Here is a 20155-nt window from a genome sequence, read left to right on the forward strand (position 1 = left end):
TACCAAGGCTCAACCTCAAGATCTTCCATTTGTTTCAAGATCAAAATATTCTTATCTAAAATGTTAAAAGCTTGAGGAAAATCATACATTTTTGCTATTGCTACTACCTTTTTTTGAGGATTATTAACGGATTCGCACAAATACAAAACCTAACCTAACCACTCAGATATCCCGATTTGGACAAAACGGTCGAGAAACTGGCAAACTCCCATGCATAAAAATTGACCCACGTCTTCAACAGAACAACCAAAAATAGTTTTCTATATGCAAAATGGCCGATTTGAACGGAGAAGATCCAAATTTGTCGTCACATTTAACTATGGACTTTTCTTCTTTCAGTAGAATTACTGGACACAAAAGCTAAGGTGTCCAGCACAAAGGACAGGAGACGAGCATCAATCTGAATGAATAAAAAACAAAAAAGTTTTTCGGTCGGTTCTTTGTGGTGGGTACATTGGGGGGCCACTAGGGTGTAACCACTGATATCTGTGACACCAAATTCAAAACATAGTTTCGCCCACTTCGTTGGCAATATTCTGCACGGAGTTTTAGATTTTTAAATTCAAAACTTTTAGCCGGACAAAGTTAACATCCTTCACCACGAGACTTATTAACATAGCACCAAGTTGGCCCCACCGTACCCCCAAAATATTATATCTAGATTCGAAATAAGACTGGTAACTCGTTCTGTGATTAATATCGGATCATATTTCATAATCTAGTGTAAAAATATCAAAAAATGGTGCATATGAAAAGTAAACCTTGACTATTTCTTGCTCTCCGGAAACTAGTAACTCAAATCTGCAATCTTGTGGCCCTTGAAATTTGTCAAAAACTGTTGGAGAGCTGAAAACCAAGATATATTTCGACTAGTTTCTAGGAAGACTAGACAACATATAAGCACAAAAAACACTATATGCTATCATCACGTTCGGAAGTTAAGAAGTAATTCATGCTTTCTACAAAATATGTAAACACCCTTCTGTAATCCATAGTCCCCAAACAAGAATTATATATATTTACTGAACCCCAAAAATCTTGCAAAAACATCAGATTGTGGAATAAAGGCTAATCCGCTAAGCCCTTGAACTGCATTTCTGAGTTTTTTATCTTGTGCATATTCTACTTTCTGCCCCTCCGCAACGGTATGCTTGGGAATACTTTAGTCTAACAAGGGAAGGTCCCCGACTGCTTATCGTGTCCAGGGTACCCACTATGTTTTTTAGAATCTACTAGGACCCTAGACGAAGGATCCATTCATGTTTCCGTGTTAATCGCATATTTGGCGCCATGGCGTGGCGCCAAACTTAAAAATCTGCGTTTTCGACCAATTTCAAACCTCCATAACTTCTCTAGTTTCCGGGGGATTTTCAAAATTTTGGGGTTAAAATGACCACAAAGGTCAAAATTTTAAGAAATAAATAAAAAACGAAATATTTTTATTTTTTGGTATTTTTCGGCGAATCCCCAAGCGTAAGAAAATTCCAAAATTTTGACAAAAATTCAAACAATAAATTTTTTGAAAAATTTCATGGCATACGAAGGTTGAACTCTTTTTAATGATTTTTGGAAATTTTTTTGAAAATCCGCCCAGGATTTCAAAAGTTATGGCGGTTTCAAAAATAAATACATACAAATTTGGCGAATTTGGCGCCACGCTATGGCGCCAAATATGCGATTAACACGGAAATATGAATGGATCCTTCGTCTGGGGTCCTAGTAGATTTAAAAAGACATAGTGGGTACCCTGGACACGATAAGCAGTCGGGGACCTTCCCTTGTAAGTGGAATAAGCACCCCCTAACGCAGCTGGAAATTCGCCACGAAAGGCTTTTATAAGTCCTAATTCGAAATCGCTAATAATATATTATTTCGGGCTTATCACTTTCCTTTTGCATTAGAGATCCGATAAAAAACAATGCGGTAAAAATCTTTTGATTTTCCTGGGAGAAAAGCGTAGACGCAAGGAAACCCGGTTTCCGTATATACTCCGTGTATCGTAAAGATTTGAGTAAAAAAAAACTGGTGATAATTTAAAACTCCCATCAACAAGCCTGGGATTACACATCGAAAGATTCTTAAAGTTAAAATTCGGTGATTATGTGATAAGGTAATTATGTAAAAATTAAGTTATGCATAATCCGCCTCTGTGCAACATGGACCTATGTGTTTTGATCATTATGTAAAAAAAGTTATGCATTATCACTTACTATTAATAAGCATATTTAATAAATAAACAAATGATTTATTTTTCCTTAAAGATTTGTCAAATAAAGTTGTTGGTTAAGTACGCAAGCACACAACTGAACTTTTCCTTTCACATCACCGATGAAGTTGTTCGTACGTACGTGTTGTTTGTCAAAATTTTGACGCTTAAAACTGACAAAATGAATAAACAAAGCAAAATAATGTACAAACGATAACTTAGTTGATGCGGGAAACCATCCTCATTCTTCGATGCAAATAGCGATCTCATTCTTTCAATGGTTTGAGGAGCATGTGCATAAACAGCTGTCCCAAGTATCGAGGTAAGCATGCATAAGCCTAACTAAACAACTTTATGACGGATACGTAAGTATTTACATCGAAAGAGTAGAAATTAAACAGCAAAATATTTAACTTTTCTAAAAAACAATGCACTATTCTGACGTGAGAAACTTTGAATAATCTCGATGTCTCATCTCCCTCAAAATATCGATATTTATACCGTTCCCCCGCCTTCTCCGGTTTTCACCTCCTGCCAATAGCACCACACGACGAAGGCGCAGTACATGTCGAGGAATATGTTGAGCGCACTCACAATCAGGCTGGAAACCCCGCCCGACCTGACGTGGATACAATCGTGGACAAATTTCACGAACAGCATGACAATTACGATGCACCTCAGAAAGAACCAGATGAACAGGACGTGTCGTTTTTTCTGTAAAATATGCAAATTGTTAAAAACCTGGACAGGCGTTGATTTCTCGGTATGTAAACTTGCTACCGCTTGTTATTAAAAGTATACCTGTGCGGTGTGTAAAAAATTTGGGTAAACGTTAATACTGACACTAACACTGACCTATTTATTATGACATGCTATTACTTATCAATACCACTTTGGTAATGTCACTTACATAAAAATAGCGTTTGATATAATGTTTGTATAATGATGTACATTTTGGCAAGCAATGTACAACCATCTATGGAAAGCAGCTTTTAACACTTCTAATTAAAAATAATCGACATGTATTCACTTATCCGAGATTATAAAGGTTCCAGTGCGTAAACATTTAATAGGTAGGATTGCCAGTTCATACGGATTTATTTTATCACCCGAGATATGAAACAAAGCTTTGCTAAAATCGAAAATCTGATAATTTTTGTTACAAACCTAACGGCTATTTCTTAGAAATCCATTTAAGAGCTACTTTCGGATTAATATGACACCACCAAAACAATATTAGGAGACGTTTTCCATGCAGGCAACTTGTATATTATTTATGAGACATTCTACCAGTATTTAGGAGACGCATTAATTGCATACCTAATTTTAGTACTCAATTTCTAAAAGTTAGAATTTAAAGACATTTATCGAATTTAGCGAAAAATATCTGCAATTTTTTTCTTCCATTTACCTTTCTAGCCGCTTGGAAAAGCAGAATGGCCAAAATCAGCCCTACTCCCGCAACGCCAATCACAATCGACCAAACAATACGTTCCACATCGGCTGAAAATAATAATTTGCATAAGTATACAAACATACAATTTCCCATTAATTAACCAAATCTATTTACTTACGGTCTAATAAGTCGTCCTTCTCGTCATACTCTTTGCCTCTGAGTTCCATAACGTTTCCGCTGCCCGTCAAACCAAGAATTCCCGTCACCAGGGAGAAAGTACAGCTGAGCTGGGATAACAATTGTGAAAATATGTAAATAAAATATTTCAATTTGGTCAACAAAATATTAATGCATAATTTATTTACCATTTGAACAAACGCAATAATTTTGCACGCCATCTGCATAGAGATCCCACAGTAGCACGGGTTAAGAGCCATGTCGTCGTGGGGTTGTGATGTCGACCTCTAACTTGCGGTCATTCCCGTTTTAGGCTTAGAAATATTTAGTAGAACAACTTAAATTAATGTAAAATACTTCACTGTCATTACCCACTTCTGAGGAATTGTTGCATGTTATAAAACGCTGGAAGACTTGTGCATGAAAAAATTAAAAAGCTTACATGTTAAATTGTTAGAAAACCAATGTGTCTAGTAAACAGGATGTTTGCCCCGGTGAAAATTTTGTTTGGTCGGGTGGATTAGTAAATCGATTTAATCATGCCTTTATTGTTCCCATGTGTATTGATTGGTTAATTGGTGACACGGGGACAATGATTGTCTCCCATTAAAACTTATGTATCTGTAAAGAGAAAAATTGCTTCAATAAGTTACGAAAGTAATGGATTTTAAAGAAGAAAGAGTGTGCATGTTTGAATTATAATTCATATGTACCCACTTGATCAAGTTTAGTATGGAATGGCATGGTACATATGTAATCTTTTCATTGCATCAATTTCTTCATATTGGCAGCAAAATATTCACCGTAATAACCACATGCAATTAAAGGACCTGGCCTTCATCTATACATACCTCAAATCTTCATTCAACATTTTTTCAAGGATGAATATTTTTGATCCTACCCACATCTATAAATAGGCCCTTTCAAAAATATGGTTGGATCAAATCATCCTAAGCATTACAGTAAGCAAAAATTTAAATCCTACCCTGCACTGTGATGACACAAACCAAGGATTTTCTGTTTGTTGGAAATCAATTTTTATTATGCATTACATGAATTTCATAGGAAATTTAACGTAGATTTCGAAAATAATGCGCATTTTTTATTTTTCGTTACCAATAATGAACAATTAATTGAAAAGTGGAGGCAAATGTAAAATCAACGCAAAAAAATAAATCGTACCCCTATGGGTTTTCGAACATCTAATTCTTCCGAAAACTCAAAAACAATTATTATCGGTCGAGTTTCGGTTTATTTATGATTTATAATATTTCCATATAAAAATTGTCAAATTTTTATACTTTGATGCCTTTTGGCATCGTGCACAATGGGAGTAAACCAGTTAACAGTTTAACACCGAAAAATGGCCACTGTTCTGCATAATGAAGGTATCGGGTGCTCTAAAATTGCACTAAAATCTAAGTTTCCGATGTCCACCATCCAGCACATTGTCAAAAAATGGAAGAAAACTGAATCCGACGCTAATTTCCACGGACGCAGACACGATAGGGTAATAATCAAACGAATGGAGCATAGGATAATCGGCAAAATCTTGAGCACGGAGGGCTTTCGGACCCGAAAATTGCATCTGATCTGCAATTACGGTCCAACATATAAGTTTCCCCTCAGACCATCAAAATCGGATTGGAGAAAAGAGGTTTAAAGGCCCAAGTACGCGTAAAATGCCATTCATATCTAAGGCAAATATGACATAGCACCTTAAATCGGCCATGGACCACAGCGGATGGATTTTAAATGACCGGAAACGTGTCATTTGGACAGACGGAAGCATGTATAACCTATTTTGGTCGGTTGGAATCGTATAGGTATGGAGGAAACCGGAAGAAGCCTACATGTCCCAGGGTATGCGGAAGACCGTGAAGCATGCTGAAGGAATTGTAACGGTTTGGGCCTCGAAGGGGTGGAATGAAGTTGAAACTTTGCATTTTTTTGAGTCAGTCATGACCAGTGAAGTGCACCACGCAATTTTGGAGGAAAACCTGGTCAATCAGCGAGAAAATTGCGACTCAAGATAACCTTCATTTTCTCAAAAGATGGGGGCCCCAAGCCTGGCGCCCAAATTATCAAACGGTACCTTGAGGAAAATTAATTAAATGTTCTCCCATGGGTTGCTCAATCTCCTGGTGTCAGTACCATCGAACATTTATGGGTAGAATTGGAGAGACGGATTTCCAGCCGAAAACCTAAGTCGAAATATGAGTTGAACGCCATCTTAAGTGACTCATGGGAGAATATCTCACCGGAAGTGCCCATAAATTTAGTGGAATCCATGTCACGGTATATCCAGACTGTAACTGAAGCAAAAGGAGGCTGTTGGAAGTAATAATTAATTCGTAGACAAAAATATTATTTAAAATCCATAGGGGTACGATTTATTTTTTTGCGTTGATTTTAGACTTGTCTCCACTTTTAAATTAATTGTGCATTATTGGTAATGAAAAATGAAAAACGCGCACCATTTTCGGAATCTAGGTTAAATTTCCTATAAAATTCAAGGAATGTATAACCAAAGTTGATTTCCAATAAGCAGAAAATCCTTGGTTTGTGTCATCAAAGTGCAGGGTACGATTTAAATTTTTGCTTACTGTAGTTCTGCTAAATATTCCCCTTTATTTCCAAATTGTCCTGTTGTGTTTAATTTTGAATTTCCAGAGTTCCACGCGTTAGAAACTCCTGATATTAATCTACATAACACAACCATCTATGGTGTCTCTAATACGGCGGGAATAATGCCAGCGCTACTTGAATGAAATTTTGTAGAAAATTTCAAAGCTCAATGGATTCTCAGGATTTAGGTTCGAGGAATCAATTTTGAATTTCCAGAGTTCCACGCCTTAGAAACTCCTGATATTAATCCACCCGAAACACCCATGTATGCTGGTCATAAATCGGCGGGAATCCCGCCAGCGCCTCTTAATTCAAATTTTGTGGAAAATTTCAAAACTTAATGAATTCTCAGGATTCAGGTTCGAGGAATTAATTTTGAATTTCCAGAGTTCCACGCGCTAGAAACTCCTGATATTAATCCACCCGAAACACCCATCTATGCTGGTCATAAATCGGCGGGAATCCCGCCAGCGCCTCTTAATTCAAATTTTGTGGAAAATTTCAAAACTTAATGAATTCTCAGGATTCAGGTTCGAGGAATTAATTTTGAATTTCCAGAGTTCCACGCGCTAGAAACACCTGATATTAATCCACCCGAAACACCCATCAATGGTAGTCACAAATCGGCGGGAATTCCGCCGGCGCCTCTTAATTCAAATTTTGTAGAAAATTTCAAACTGAATGAATTCTTACGATTCGGGTTCGATGAATCAATTTTGAATTTCCAAAGTTCCACGCGCTAGAAACTCCTGATATTCATCCACCCGACACACCGATCTATGCTGGTCACAAACCGGCGGGAATTCCGCCAGCGCCTCTTAATTCAAATTTTGTAGAAAATTTCAAACTTAATGGATTCTTACAATTCAGGTTCGAGGAATCAATTTTGAATTTCCAGAGTTCCACGCGATAGAAACTCGTGATATTAATCCACCTACACACCCATCTATGCTGGTCATAAATCGGCGGGAATCCTACCAGCGCCTCCTGATTCAAGTGTTGTTGTAAATTTGAAAAGTTTGTGAATTCTCAGGATCTTAATGGATAAGTTTTAAATTGTCAGATGTCCATGTATTGAATACTGATCAGATTAATCCAGTTAAAGCACTCCTTGTGTCTTTGCATTTTGGACTTGGTTATGAAACGGCGTGTTATTCGCGGCGGGTGCTTCTTTTATGGATGTCCAAATTAATTATGGATTTCACCTCATTGAGATTTTGACTTGTAAAGCCTGCAATCCATAGGATGATGCTATGTGGGAAGGACCAAAGGAAGCTCGAAACTTACGGTTTACACCGTCATCACGACTTTAAGAAAAATACAGTCTTGCATTTCCATCGAGTTTCTGAAGTATGGGGACAACCAGTCATCTCCACTTCGTAATAACTTCCAAGACGTAAAGATACAAACGATGTTCTCCAGTTTCCCTAGAGTGGAAGGGTTCCGCAGCCTGTGTGGGCCCACACGGCGAAAATCTCATTTTACCCCAACACGGAGACATGTGGGGAACCCCACAGACGTATAAACATGATGCATTACACTTTCACGATGATTTGGCCAAAACTCTCATATTACCCCAACAGGGAGACATGAAGGCAGCCCCACAGATGAATAAATTTAAAGCATTACACTTTGGCGATGATTGGGCCAAAAATCTCATTATACCCCAAGAGAGTGGGTGTGGTTGCGTGTGGGTGTGCCCAGACATCATTTAAACGTGTTGCCTTACACTTTGGGGATGATTTAGACGAAAATCTCACTTTACCCCGATCAGTGGGTGTGGTCGTATATTTGTCTCACGTTACCCCATTGGGGGTGTGCCCGGCACACCCCCAACAACTCTTACACAACATTCCTTTAGGCAATAGGGGTTGACGGAAGTTGGGCGGCTGGCGGCCAGCGGCGCGGCGGCGGTCGGGTAGATGTGCATTCTGGGCTGGGCTATCTTCCTATACATATTACGCTGACCGGATAGCACCCCACTCATCTAGTACTTTACTTTTTTGCACCTAAGTACACCCAAAAACCGTATAGCAGTGATCACGCAGTCCACGAAAGCACAACTTGGAATATAGATCAAAGTGTCTAAGTGAGTATGAGAAAAATGCAGTCCGGTAAGAACTTCTTTCCTTTCACTTTGTGATTTAAAACTAATTAGGTAGCCTAGTCCAGAACGAAACAAGTAAATTTCAAAAACGAATATTTAACTATAGAGAAAGCAGTTCCTCTCATCATTGCCGGTTTACTTGTTGCTGTCGGATGCATAAATACTGCGGAAAGCATGGCGGTGGGCCCAATCATCCGAGGGATAGCGGGTAGGCAATCGTGGACTGGAGTGATGGACTTCATCTCGAGTATCAGGGCAGCATTCGGGAAATCCAGGAATTCTCAGACAAACAGGGATTTGACGATACACAGAAAGGGTTACTCCAATACACTGTAGTAAATGCGTACCAGTTAGATGAATTAACAAAGAGCATATACAGACTAGTACAGATCATGCATGAAACTAAAAATGAAGAGAACAAGTCTGACGAACAAAATTACTGGATCTTTGCTGGGATCCTGGGTGTCATGATAATTAACTTGGTTATGGTAATTGCAATCAACATGCGTAAAAACGAGCAAAATATTAACATGATTCGAACGTAATCATGTGAAGCTGTATCGACCTTATACTTATAATAGAACAATTTGTGAAACTTTTAGCAGTTATGAGCTAACACAACTAATCATTAATAATACTGAGAATCATATAATAATAATTATAATTATTTAGTGGTTAAGACAATCATTACTACTACTTTAATTACGCTATTTGAAGTATGTAACTCTATGGGTTGAAAAACCCGAAAGGGTGATGAAACAATAAATCTATCTATCTATCTAATAAAGAACAAAGTTTACTGTGGATTTAGTCTACTTAATTTAGAATTTAGGTGCGGTTACTTTTCAAAAGGGTAACTTTATTTTTAACGGTTTACGCTTTCAAATTTGGAAAAGAAAATTTCGTAAAGAAATTTGGTAACAGATAGTGACAGTCTTTTACCTGTTTATAACGAGACTAATAGACTAATAACCCTTGACACGTAACATATTGTCATCATCGTCTTTTTTCTATAACAATAACTTGTTCCTAATTATCTGTAGGTTCAAGGTTATCCAAGTAGCTAACTACTTTCCTGAAGCTCATGTCGCCTTCAATTCGACCAATTCCAGCCTGGCGTACCAAATAATTACTGGAAATGCAGATATCTCTATTGGCTGCCTGTATCATGTCCTACCCCGATTAAGATTTGGGAATCCAATCATACCATTTTACACGGAAGAGTGAGAATTATGTCAATTTAACCCGCTAAATTACCTCAACTAATATTTATAACTGTTTAGGATTTACGCCTTCTTCCAACAACCCCGGAATCTTATGGAACACGGCAATGTTTTCACCAAACCGTTCAAGCTCGATCTAGTTATTGGCACGGTGCTAATATTAATTGCGATCGGAGCATTCGCAGAATTCTCAAAATTGTATTGGCTAGCCTTCCTCGTTTCTTCGTCAGGGTGTGTGAATGGGCTGCTTCGACCGTAGCGCGGCAAGGTTCGAAAACTAGTTGGGTTTGTGTACCTGAAAATTGGTTCTACATATTTTGCGATGAAATTTGATTTGTTGTCCAGGCTACCATCCAGCCTGGGTCGGATTACGGCGGGATTACGTAAAGTTTATCCTCTTTCTAGGAATGCTGTTATCATTTGCGTTAAATTCATACTCCTCGGCCGCAATCCTTTCCTACCTTAGATCCGATGATGAAATTATTCACAAATTTTCCCAGCTCGTACCTGCAAAATTCAGCATTGATGCTTTCACAAGTATCAAATCCGCCTTTCCAACAGATTCTGAAAATCTTGGGTTACACTCTTAAAAATAATGTTCGCCTTTTGAAAAGTAAATGCACTCTGAATTCTATATCAAGTTAGCGGTCTTAAATTTAGAGGAAACTTTACCCCTTACCGAGTTTCCATTAGTCTAGAATACATAGCTTAATTGAATTCAGAGTGCATTTACTTTTCGAATAGGGTAACATTATTTTTAAGAGTGTGTTTTTCGTGTAGAATGCTGTAATCAAGTACCGTGTAGTCGAGTATAAGTTTATTAATGAGAAGGGATCGGTCTAAGCTATTGAACGCTGATCTTGCATCGAAATACACTGCAATAACTTTACCATTGGGCTTATCTAGCGCATCATATACATATTTTGTAAACTCAATTAACGCAGTGTCATAAGACCTGCTCGTTCTGAAAGCATGTTGATTGAAGTTTTGACTCTATTCTAACTAGCAGTCTCTGGTAAAGGATTCGTTCAAATATTTTACAATAAATATTTAGGCAACTAATTGGTCTATAACTAGATGGGCAGGTGCGTTTGCCTTTTCCTTTGTAAATTGGGGTAATACATGTGTTTTTAAAAACTTGTGGCAAAGAACAATACGAAAGGACTAATGTAAATAATAAAGCTAGCTGGAAAGATACAATATCACTGCATTTTTTAAACATTGCTAGCGGTACATATAACTCTGATGAACTGTCCCTTTTTGTATCTATTAAAGCTTTCTCTACCTCGAAGTGGGAAATAGGTGGTAACATATCATTAGGATTAGTAGCATTATACTCTAGTTCATAATTTACAATTTTTGTCTGTAATTGCTATTCAGAGATGACAGGGTCAGAATTAACAACAAAAGTTGAAGCTAAAACCTCATTAATCTCTTCAGGAGTATCAATAATTGAGTCAGTAACCAACTTATTTATACCTCCACACGCGGTTTTATGGTATCCAGTAAGTAAATTAACAGTATAACCAAAGGTTACAAGTATCACCAATTGATTCTTTAAATTTAGTATTAAAATACAACTTTTTTGCACTGGAGATACTCATATTATATTTATTTCGAGCGTACCTATAATTCTTGCAACCTCTGAATTCTCCCTATCAGCAATAATTCGTAATTTGTTACGAGATTTACGCAGAATGGCTAGATCCGAAGTGTACCACGGATTAACTTTTGCTTTAACTTGTCGTCTTTTTAGTGGGGCAAAATAATCAAGTAAAGACATATGGTAAGAATTATAACGCTTAAATTCCTGATCCACTAAAGAATTTACATTAAACTGAAAACTATAAAGCTGCCTATTAAATTATTCGAAATCGCAGTTTTTGTAACAGCGATAGTTGATAAACTTTGGTTCGTAGTTAAATCTGCAAGTTTTGTGAATTAAATACGTGAGATCATGGTCAGAACTGGTAAAAGGAAAGTGGCCAGAGAGCCGGACATTATTGTTACTGCCTGAATAAACATGATCAAGAAGAGATAATCCTTTATGTGTTAGGCCTACCATGTGTTGCCGGAGTCGAAAATCTTTGACAACATTAAACAATGGGTAAGAGTTAGCGTCTCGCTTTGCCAAATCTACATTAAAATCACCTAAAATGTAGTAATCTAATTCGAAGGAGGATAGATAAATATTAAGTTCCCTGAAAAAATCTACTAATTTAGCAGTGGGGGTGGCGGGGTGGCTATAAATTGTTACAATTAAAATTGGCTTTGCCTTGAGTAAACGTAGTTTCACATTAACTATTTCAGAGTTAGGACTCATAGGTATATTACATTCAAGTTGCAGATATGCAAATCATTTTCCCCACTTTCACTTCCGTCATGGACAAAATACTTCCACTTTTGTGGACAGACATTTCCAGCTTATAGTATAGATGAAGTCTTGTACACTCTTAAAAATAATGTTACCCTTTTGAAAACTGAATAAATGTACTCTGAATTCTCAAACTGACGAGGTGTCGTTCGTACCCAGGCTACCCACTATATTTTTTTAGAACCTGCTAGGACCCTATATGAAGGATCCATGCATATTTCCGTGTTAGACTCATGTTTGGCTTGGCGCCAAATTAGCCAAATTCGCATTTTTTAAATTTCAAAACCGCCAGAACCTATTAAACCCTGGATGGATTTTCAAACATTTTGACAAAAATCATGACAAAGAGTTCGGTTTCCAGACTATTTATGGCCAAAAAATGACAAAAAACGTAATAATACCGTGTAAAAGGGTAAATATTAATGGCGACCCTAATCAATTACCCTAAAAACTAATTTCGAAATCACCCTTGATCACCGTGTCGAAAATGACCGATTCTTACATGTGCATAAGCAAAAAATCTCGTCCGGTTGCAATACAAAGGAAAATAAGTGACACCATTATTAATTTTCACATGCCAATGGGACAAAGGGACGATTACAAGAAAATGAATTAACCACACATTGAAAATAGGTGAACGCAGATCGGTGACCGGTCAGTTTGGTCTAAAAGTGAAATATATAATGCTGCGAAGCATTTGAAAGACGCCGTGGGCTCATATTTTACAACCCCTCGAATGGAATACATCCGAAAAATTGCACATCCCTTTAAATCAAATTTTCTTTTCATCTTCATACTAAAATTTAAATATTTAAATGACTTGATTGACTGAATAAATTGTATTATTTTAGTAAGTAATACAAAAAATACAAAATTGTCCAGACCAAATTATTCCTAAATTGACCTAGCATCACGCAGATCATGGCGTTCGACACTTATCACCGATTCCACAATATCGCATCACACATTTCTTGTTTTCTCTGTGTAATTGCGATTGCAAGTATTAAAAAAACATGATTGTAGGCATTTAATTGAATTAGAGGGGTCGCCCGGGGAAGTGGTGGTCAATTTTAAATTAGTAGCGGGGTAGTAAATAATAGTTTTATAGTATAAAATGTATGTACATATGCACATAATTTTCCAGACACGCCAATTGATGAACGATTATTAGTACCTATATATACGATCAAATGATGATTTTTTCGCGCTCTAACGATTTTGCTGTATGATGTCTTAAAATTTGCGTAATTTTGTGTACATGAAGAATCCGTAATAATATTGGGGGGGGCCCATTGGTGGTTTTTGCGCTACAAGCCAAAATGTGCGAATTTTGTAAAATTTGATTTTTGTCTCAAAATTGTAAAAATTGGGTCAAATATCAGTGGAAATAATTTAATAAATTATTTTGGACCAGAATTTGGCCACTGCCTTGAATTCTGGCCCCTATTTTCCAATTTGCAGGATTTTGCAAAATAATTGCATTTGGCGTATTAATTAATACACGATCAAATTATGGAATTTATTAAACGTTATTAACGTATTGTTCAATGCTAGACGTAATAAATGATAATCAAGGTGAGATGCTTTCAATTTGAGCATGTGGTAACTGATTACGACTTTTTGCTAATAATTCAAAATTTTGTTAACAACTCGAACGTTGTTATTTCATAATAAGTCGCAAGACCTTTGGAAAGATATTTGGCCACTGCCTTGAATTAAGATACCCTCTTGACCAGTTCGAGTCAAAAATATTTTAAGGTGCTGCTTGAGCCGGCTCGAATACAACTAATTGAGCTAATATCAATTTTTATGATACAACGGATTCATTAGATAAATTGCTACTAAATCGGAATTTTGTTAATCACGGCTAGACTTGACATGCATGAATCTTAAAATATATTATTTTACTCGAAAGTTTGTTCATAATTCAAAAAGTTCTTAATAGTTCTAAAGGTTGTTAATAGTGCGCCGACTTATTTAATCAACCGTCTGAATATCCTTTGTCCAATGTATGTATATCTACATAATATGTGAACATGTGTACATATATCAGTATTCACGTACGTACATACTGCATGTATGCATTTGTTTGTATGTATGTACACTCTTAACAAACTGGTAGTAAATCATTACTGGCCCAAGTGCATATATGACTCTACCGGCCTGGTAATAATGATCATTAATATATAGTAATGTTATAGACTAATCAAAAAGTTACCACTCGGAAACAAATCAATACCAGCACGGAGTGTGTATATGACTTTATCAGGTTTTTAATAGTATATGTATAACTATGGCTACAAAACTTGGACCTACCAATTAAATAATTTGCACACGTGCGTCACACAAAGTTTAGACCTGTGGGACTGGTTGAAGTATTTTTGAATATTTGAGTAAATATTGTGATGAGCCCCGGGTGTGGTTCACCAGCAATGACCCCACATCACTCGGCTATTCGGGTGGGAAGAGAAGATGGGGTGTGTATCGTCGTGGTCGTTGTGGTGCGTAATAATTGTGGAGGCGAAATGAGACTTGTTCAGACAAGAAGAGATTTTATTCCATTCTTCGCACACTCAATCTACACTATGTTGGGAGAGGTGCAGGCAAGGCAGAAGCCTTGCCTGCGTAAAAACTTGCTTTCAGAAGACTCGCCCAGACTCGCTCAGCTCTGTCTTCTGCCTTGCTGCCCCTTCTTTATATACTATATATATACCTATGTGTAACCTACTAATAGTTCGTTGGTCAAGGAAGTAAGAGCTATAAGAGAGAGTTAGCATAATAATGAGGGGAGATGATGGTGCAACAAAGTTGCAACCAAGAAGTGTGTCAAAATAGAATGTATCTTGACTTGCATATTAATGCATGTGATTAGCAAATTAATATAGGATTGATAAAAGGCTGATCTTCACATTAAAACTTGGTCTTGGGCGTGGTCGGAGAGCATAGGTGCCCGTATAAAAATTTTTACGGATCTTGTGCAGAAATTTGGCCAGATGTTATGCAGAGATTTGGCTGAATTTTATGCAGACAAATTTATGCAGGGTGATTTGCACATAAACTATGCAGGATTATGCATAATAATGCTATGGTTTTTCTTAAAATGAGAGATTGCTAGCCACAAGCTTTGTATGAAGAAAAGTCTCTTCATCAAACTATCGGTTTATAAACTTTTCTGCAGAATATACTCTCCAGAAATTTTATCCAGAATTATGCAAAACTTTGTATGCATAACTCATTATGCCGACTAACTGTGCGGTATTATGCAGAAGTCGCTACACGATTTTTATACGGTTGAGAAGGACTGAACTTGAAGCCCTTGGCATTACCTCAACGGCTACCACTTTTAAGCTACCCCGAGGCCACGTCGAGAAGAGGCCGGTCATCTGACCTTATTATCCGCAAAGTGCTGAGTAAATTCTCTCCTTGAAATTGCAAGAATAAACGGTCAAAACTAAAATATGTGCGCTACGGTGTTAAAAATAGAAAGACTGGAAGAAAAGTTGTTTCCTAACTGGTAATATTTTCAAATCTCGCGATTAGTTTTATTATCAGTGTGGTAGTAAATTTACTACCAGCCAAAAACAAATTACTTACCGTTGCAGTGGAGACAAAGATATTTTGACCACATAGTTGCACACACTAACAGAAATGGGGTTATGATTATAACCAGAAAGTAAACTCTACCGGAATGGTTATAAATTTGTCACCAGGTGGTTATACATTATTACCAGTTGTGATAAGTTTATAACCATTCCGGGAGAGTCACATACGTTTACTTTCTGCACTCTAAATAAAAATTTTTCAAATCAACACCGCCGTGTCAATATATAACTTAACCGCCTTGGTTACAGTGTTGATTCCGAGTTATGATGATGTTGATACCGATAGTTATAATGTTATGACCGGACGGAAAAAATTTCATTACCACTCGGAATCACAATTGTCACCAAGGCGGTTAAGTCATATATTGACACCGGCGGTGTTGAATTGATAAATTTTTGTTTAGAGTGTGGTTATAATCATGACCCCATTTCTGTGAATGTAGATACTCCGGCCAGTAATAAATACTTATAATTGGTTACCGAGTTTTAAGAGTGTGTTCTAGTATTTGTGAGTGATACAATATGTAATAGTACATGCATAAATTAGAACATATCTAGCTTACGTATTTACGCAAAACTCAAATCCTTATATAAGTGTTGTAATGAGACAATCACATCATATGGATTAATTTCGAGCATAATCCACAGATTTGGTTATCACGTGCCTTTATCTAAAACATTTCGTTATCAACTTATCCTTTCGTCCGTATAACGTTTAGAAGCTTCATGATCCCCAGTTCAGTCTCTTAACTGGTACAAAATCCATTAAAATGAAGCCGTCGACTTATTTACCAAGCTTACTTACCTTTGCACTAATTGCGATCAAATTACCTTGCGCAATTTCATACCACGTAGAATTGTTAGTTCGAAAGGCTACCTTGGAGTGGAAACTGCCACACAACGGAGGAGCCACATATCTTGATTTTTACGTCGATGTCGTCCAGCCTGAATTAACGGTTCATTCCGTTCTCTCTGACGTACCTGAAAAACCCGTGCTTGATAATGATGAGGTACCAACTTTATAATTTGTGTCACTAATATAGTCACCACGTCTTCCCTATCTTACTTGTGTCAAGCTTCACACGAGCAAGATATGAGACCCCAAACGGCCCACCAATCTTTTTTGTGTCGTAATATTTGGACGTTCCCTGCACAATGAAGCTAGGCGAGGGCGACCCAACTTTTTCCGGAAGGCCCTGCCCAGCTGACGTGGGCAGGCCGCAACATTTTGTAGGGCATGGGCTGGCCATGTTTTTGTCCAAAAAATTCAAACTGGCATCGAAAAAATGCATTTTTTCAATGCCAGTTTGAATTTTTTCAAATAGCTGGGCCCCATAGCGCCCAGGTATTCTCTTGTTCCCTTCTCAAAACTCATACTACGTTCCGTAGAAAAAAAAATTAACATTTGAAGGAAAACTAGGAAATACATATTTTGGGAAAATTTACTTACTGGTCCCAGGCTAGCTCTTACAATGCAAAGGCGTGAGGTGATTATCGCCGATCTGAATTTTAAATTGTCGCATGAAAAATATGTCGACCCGTATTTATTCGTTTTTTAGAATGCGCATGTTTCCGCCCGTGGCGGAATTTTAAAATAAATTTTTAGCAGAAATCTGGATTTTTCAAAATGCTCCAAGTTTTCGAATTTTAACCCGATTTCAAAAATTAAACACAATTTTTGCTCAGAATTACTTCCCTGAAAATATATAAATCCATTTTTGAAAAATTTTGAATTAAAAAAATTATTATTTTTGCATTTTTAAAGATTCAGAAATAGCATGAAATTTTAAACTTTTGAAATTGAAAGGTCCAACTTTTCCATGCATTTTCTTCTTCCAGATGAACACTACCTGCATCTTTCATGGTCCTTCCATCCTGGAAGGTATTACAGACACAAGATTAACTGAAGTGGCGCTGAGGTGCTATCACATATTAAGAAAGAACAACTCAGCGGACGAAACAGGTGATATGGAGTCATTTAATTGTTTTTATTCCAGGAGTCCTACACACTTCTAAGGTATGTTTAATGCTCGTATCTACGTTTGATTTCGCGCGGGATAACGGTCTCACACTCGGGGAAATCTGGGATTGTCGTCCCGTCTGCTTGATCACCAATGTCCCGGAATTTTTAAACCTTCGCTTCGATAATGTGGATGACCCAGACTTGACTCCCAGCGTGTGGAACTGTATCCGCTCAATCGTCTTGGACGATCCGGTTGCATGGATCGAGACCTTAAAAAATATGGAGGAATGGAAAACATATGTTAGTCCCCCATACACCGAGTTGTACGTCGTCGACGTGCAGCTGGGTTGGTTGGTGGGCGAGAGGGGGAGCCTTTACCTGGATTTAGTCCTTCATTTTGAACAAGTTGGGGACGACGATGGTGTGCCCAGTGGTCTTATTCACGCCGCCATTGTGGACGTTGCCCAGCCGAAAGAGAGCTCAGCTGAAGACGGGGTAGGCGAAAGTTATTTAACAAGTGTACGAAGTGTATGTGTGTAGAGGGCTTTCTGTGATTGATTTGTCGGTTCGTCCGTCAGCTCGATAAGTCAGCTCGAAAAAATCAAGTTCCCATAATTCCGGGTGACGATATCGACATGTAATTTTGGTCTTTCGAACCTTGACCACACGGTCAAGGTCAGGAGGTCATTGAACGTCAAAACTATGTCGATTTCTGAAGTCCCTACAGTCTCAAACTACTTTGTCGTAAACGTCGTATGTCGTAAACGATTAAAATAAAAATTTGTCATTTTCGACCTTTGACCTCATTCCCAAGGTCATCGAGATCACTGGGGGTTGCATCATTTCCAACATTAAAAGACTCCTAATTTGGTTTATCTACAAGCCGAAATCTCTACTGATCATTCTGGGTGAAAAGGCCACAGTTAGTATGTATGCCATGGGTCAAAACGTGCTAAATTTTTAGGAGATTTCATAAGTCACCATCCCGTCGATCTACATCGGCTACTTGGCCAGTGGCCAGCAAATTAATTTTCCCGCACTACACTCCGTTTTGCAAGTTTATTACATCTGTTTGGGGAATTCGTTTATAAATTTTGAATACTTTCGAAGACTCGAATGTGGTTGATCTCATGTATTTACATACATACTTTACAGAATCCAATCTGCCTGTTTCCTTGGTGAGCACGCTCACACTAAACTAACCTCTCTCGTCCTCGGCAACGTGACCAAGATGTGCTACCTGGATTTTAAAACCAACCAAGGTCAGGACAATGCAGGGAACAGAGTCGTTATTATGGACGATCTTACCGATCACGGCGTCACGATTGGTGACGAAGTTTACACCCGAATTACCCTGCGCGATAAGAAAAATTTAATACCGGCTGCTTTAAAGGATTTGGTAAACAAGCCCGGGAAAGTGTTAGCGATTAAGGATGCATTCACTGATTTCGTTACGGACAAAGAGAACGATCCGATTTTCAAATATGTCAACGACTATGAAGATTATGACGGTAAGATTTTGCGAACAACTCGAAGCCTCATGTGTTCATTTGGGACAAAACTTTACCAAATTTCGTTGCCGCAGGAAATTTACATTTTTCGAAAACCGTTTGTCTCAAGATGAGGGGGACTTTGGCGGTCCTGCGTCGCGTAGGATTTGCTAGTGCCCATCTAATATTGGATTGCGAACCAGTCGGCCTCTACGACCTTACCGACGATATACGTTTCCTGGCTACGTATGATCTGGATGACCCCGCGTTGATTTCAGAGGTGTGGAAATGCATTCAAATTGGCGTCCTGGATGATCCCAAAGCTTACGAGGAACACTTGGCGAGGACGGCTGAGCTAAAGAAATATAGGGATGCGAGAGAACTGTAAATTTGTTCGTGTATTTACAACGCTACTTGAAAGGTTAAGCATGGACAGATATGGGTTGAATTTTTTGTTAATGAGTCTTGGTCTTAACTGTTCTTAATATATTATGCGGCAAACTTTTAAAAATAAATCTATATAATCCAGTTTAACTTATAATAAATTGGGAGAAATAATAAATTATGGATAAAGAACCGTTATTAATACGAACAAATTTTGGGATTAGGCAACAACTTTGAGAAATATGTAATTTACTCTGAAATATTTTAATGATTAACTTACGACTGGGACGATTAATAATTATAACATATTTATGGTACTTAATTGTTAGTAGAAATATACATTCGTAATTTTTTGTCTTAACAAATTAAATTGGAATCATTTAGTCATATTTTTTTAAATTTCATCCTTAAAGTTCAAATAATTGTCATCACTGTCAGAATTTTATAGGGTTATACAGAAAAGTAATATTTTTATCGTAAGTTTTGACCTTTTCAGTGTCTTTCCACAAATGTGATTGGATATACAAAATGCGGCAAAATATCATATTGTCATTTCTTATATTGTATGAAATAGGAAAGTGAAGGTTAGACAAAGAACTGTTTTG

At 37.5% G+C, this 20155-nt stretch overlaps 2 protein-coding genes across 3 annotated transcripts; one reads left to right on the forward strand and one right to left on the reverse strand.

The window, feature by feature from the left end:
- Positions 1-2222: 2222 nt before the first annotated feature.
- LOC110850246 lies at positions 2223-14767 on the reverse strand. Of its 2 annotated transcripts, none has more exons than XM_035852523.1 (6): positions 14428-14767; positions 4222-4400; positions 3968-4093; positions 3781-3889; positions 3618-3709; positions 2223-2920 (listed from the first exon to the last, which is right to left on the reverse strand). In XM_035852523.1, the coding sequence occupies exons 3-6, from the start codon at positions 4037-4039 to the stop codon at positions 2702-2704; spliced, it is 492 nt and encodes a 163-aa protein (XP_035708416.1). In that variant the 5' UTR covers positions 4040-4093; positions 4222-4400; positions 14428-14767; the 3' UTR covers positions 2223-2701. The 2 variants fall into 2 exon arrangements, with proteins under 2 accessions (XP_035708416.1, XP_035708417.1); XM_035852524.1 differs by lacking the exon at positions 14428-14767 and adding an exon at positions 7101-7189.
- Positions 14768-17726: 2959 nt separating this feature from the next.
- Positions 17727-19780, forward strand: LOC118435777. The gene is made up of 3 exons (XM_035852194.1): positions 17727-18171; positions 18832-19187; positions 19262-19780. Exons 1-3 carry the CDS (start codon positions 18095-18097, stop codon positions 19552-19554), a joined length of 726 nt encoding a protein of 241 aa, XP_035708087.1. The 5' UTR covers positions 17727-18094; the 3' UTR covers positions 19555-19780.
- Positions 19781-20155: the final 375 nt, after the last annotated feature.

Source organism: Folsomia candida, unplaced genomic scaffold, assembly GCF_002217175.1.
Source record: "Folsomia candida strain VU population unplaced genomic scaffold, ASM221717v1 Fcan01_Sc005, whole genome shotgun sequence".
In the NCBI taxonomy this organism is placed as follows: Eukaryota; Metazoa; Arthropoda; class Collembola; order Entomobryomorpha; family Isotomidae; genus Folsomia; species Folsomia candida.

Bases quoted from the DNA above. Each gene is read 5' to 3' on its own strand.
- LOC110850246 (XM_035852523.1), bottom strand. From the start codon at position 4,039: ATGGCTCTTAACCCGTGCTACTGTGGGATCTCTATGCAGATGGCGTGC. The intron at 3,710-3,780 runs GTAAGTAAATAG...TATTATTTTCAG, and splicing joins GAAGGACGACTTATTAGACC to CCGATGTGGAACGTATTGTT. The intron at 2,921-3,617 runs GTAAATGGAAGA...CATATTTTACAG, and splicing joins TTTTCCAAGCGGCTAGAAAG to AAAAAACGACACGTCCTGTT.
- LOC118435777 (XM_035852194.1), top strand. From the start codon at position 18,095: ATGGTGTGCCCAGTGGTCTTATTCACGCCGCCATTGTGGACGTTGCCC. The intron at 18,172-18,831 runs GTAGGCGAAAGT...CATACTTTACAG, and splicing joins AGAGCTCAGCTGAAGACGGG to AATCCAATCTGCCTGTTTCC. The intron at 19,188-19,261 runs GTAAGATTTTGC...TCGTTGCCGCAG, and splicing joins CGACTATGAAGATTATGACG to GAAATTTACATTTTTCGAAA.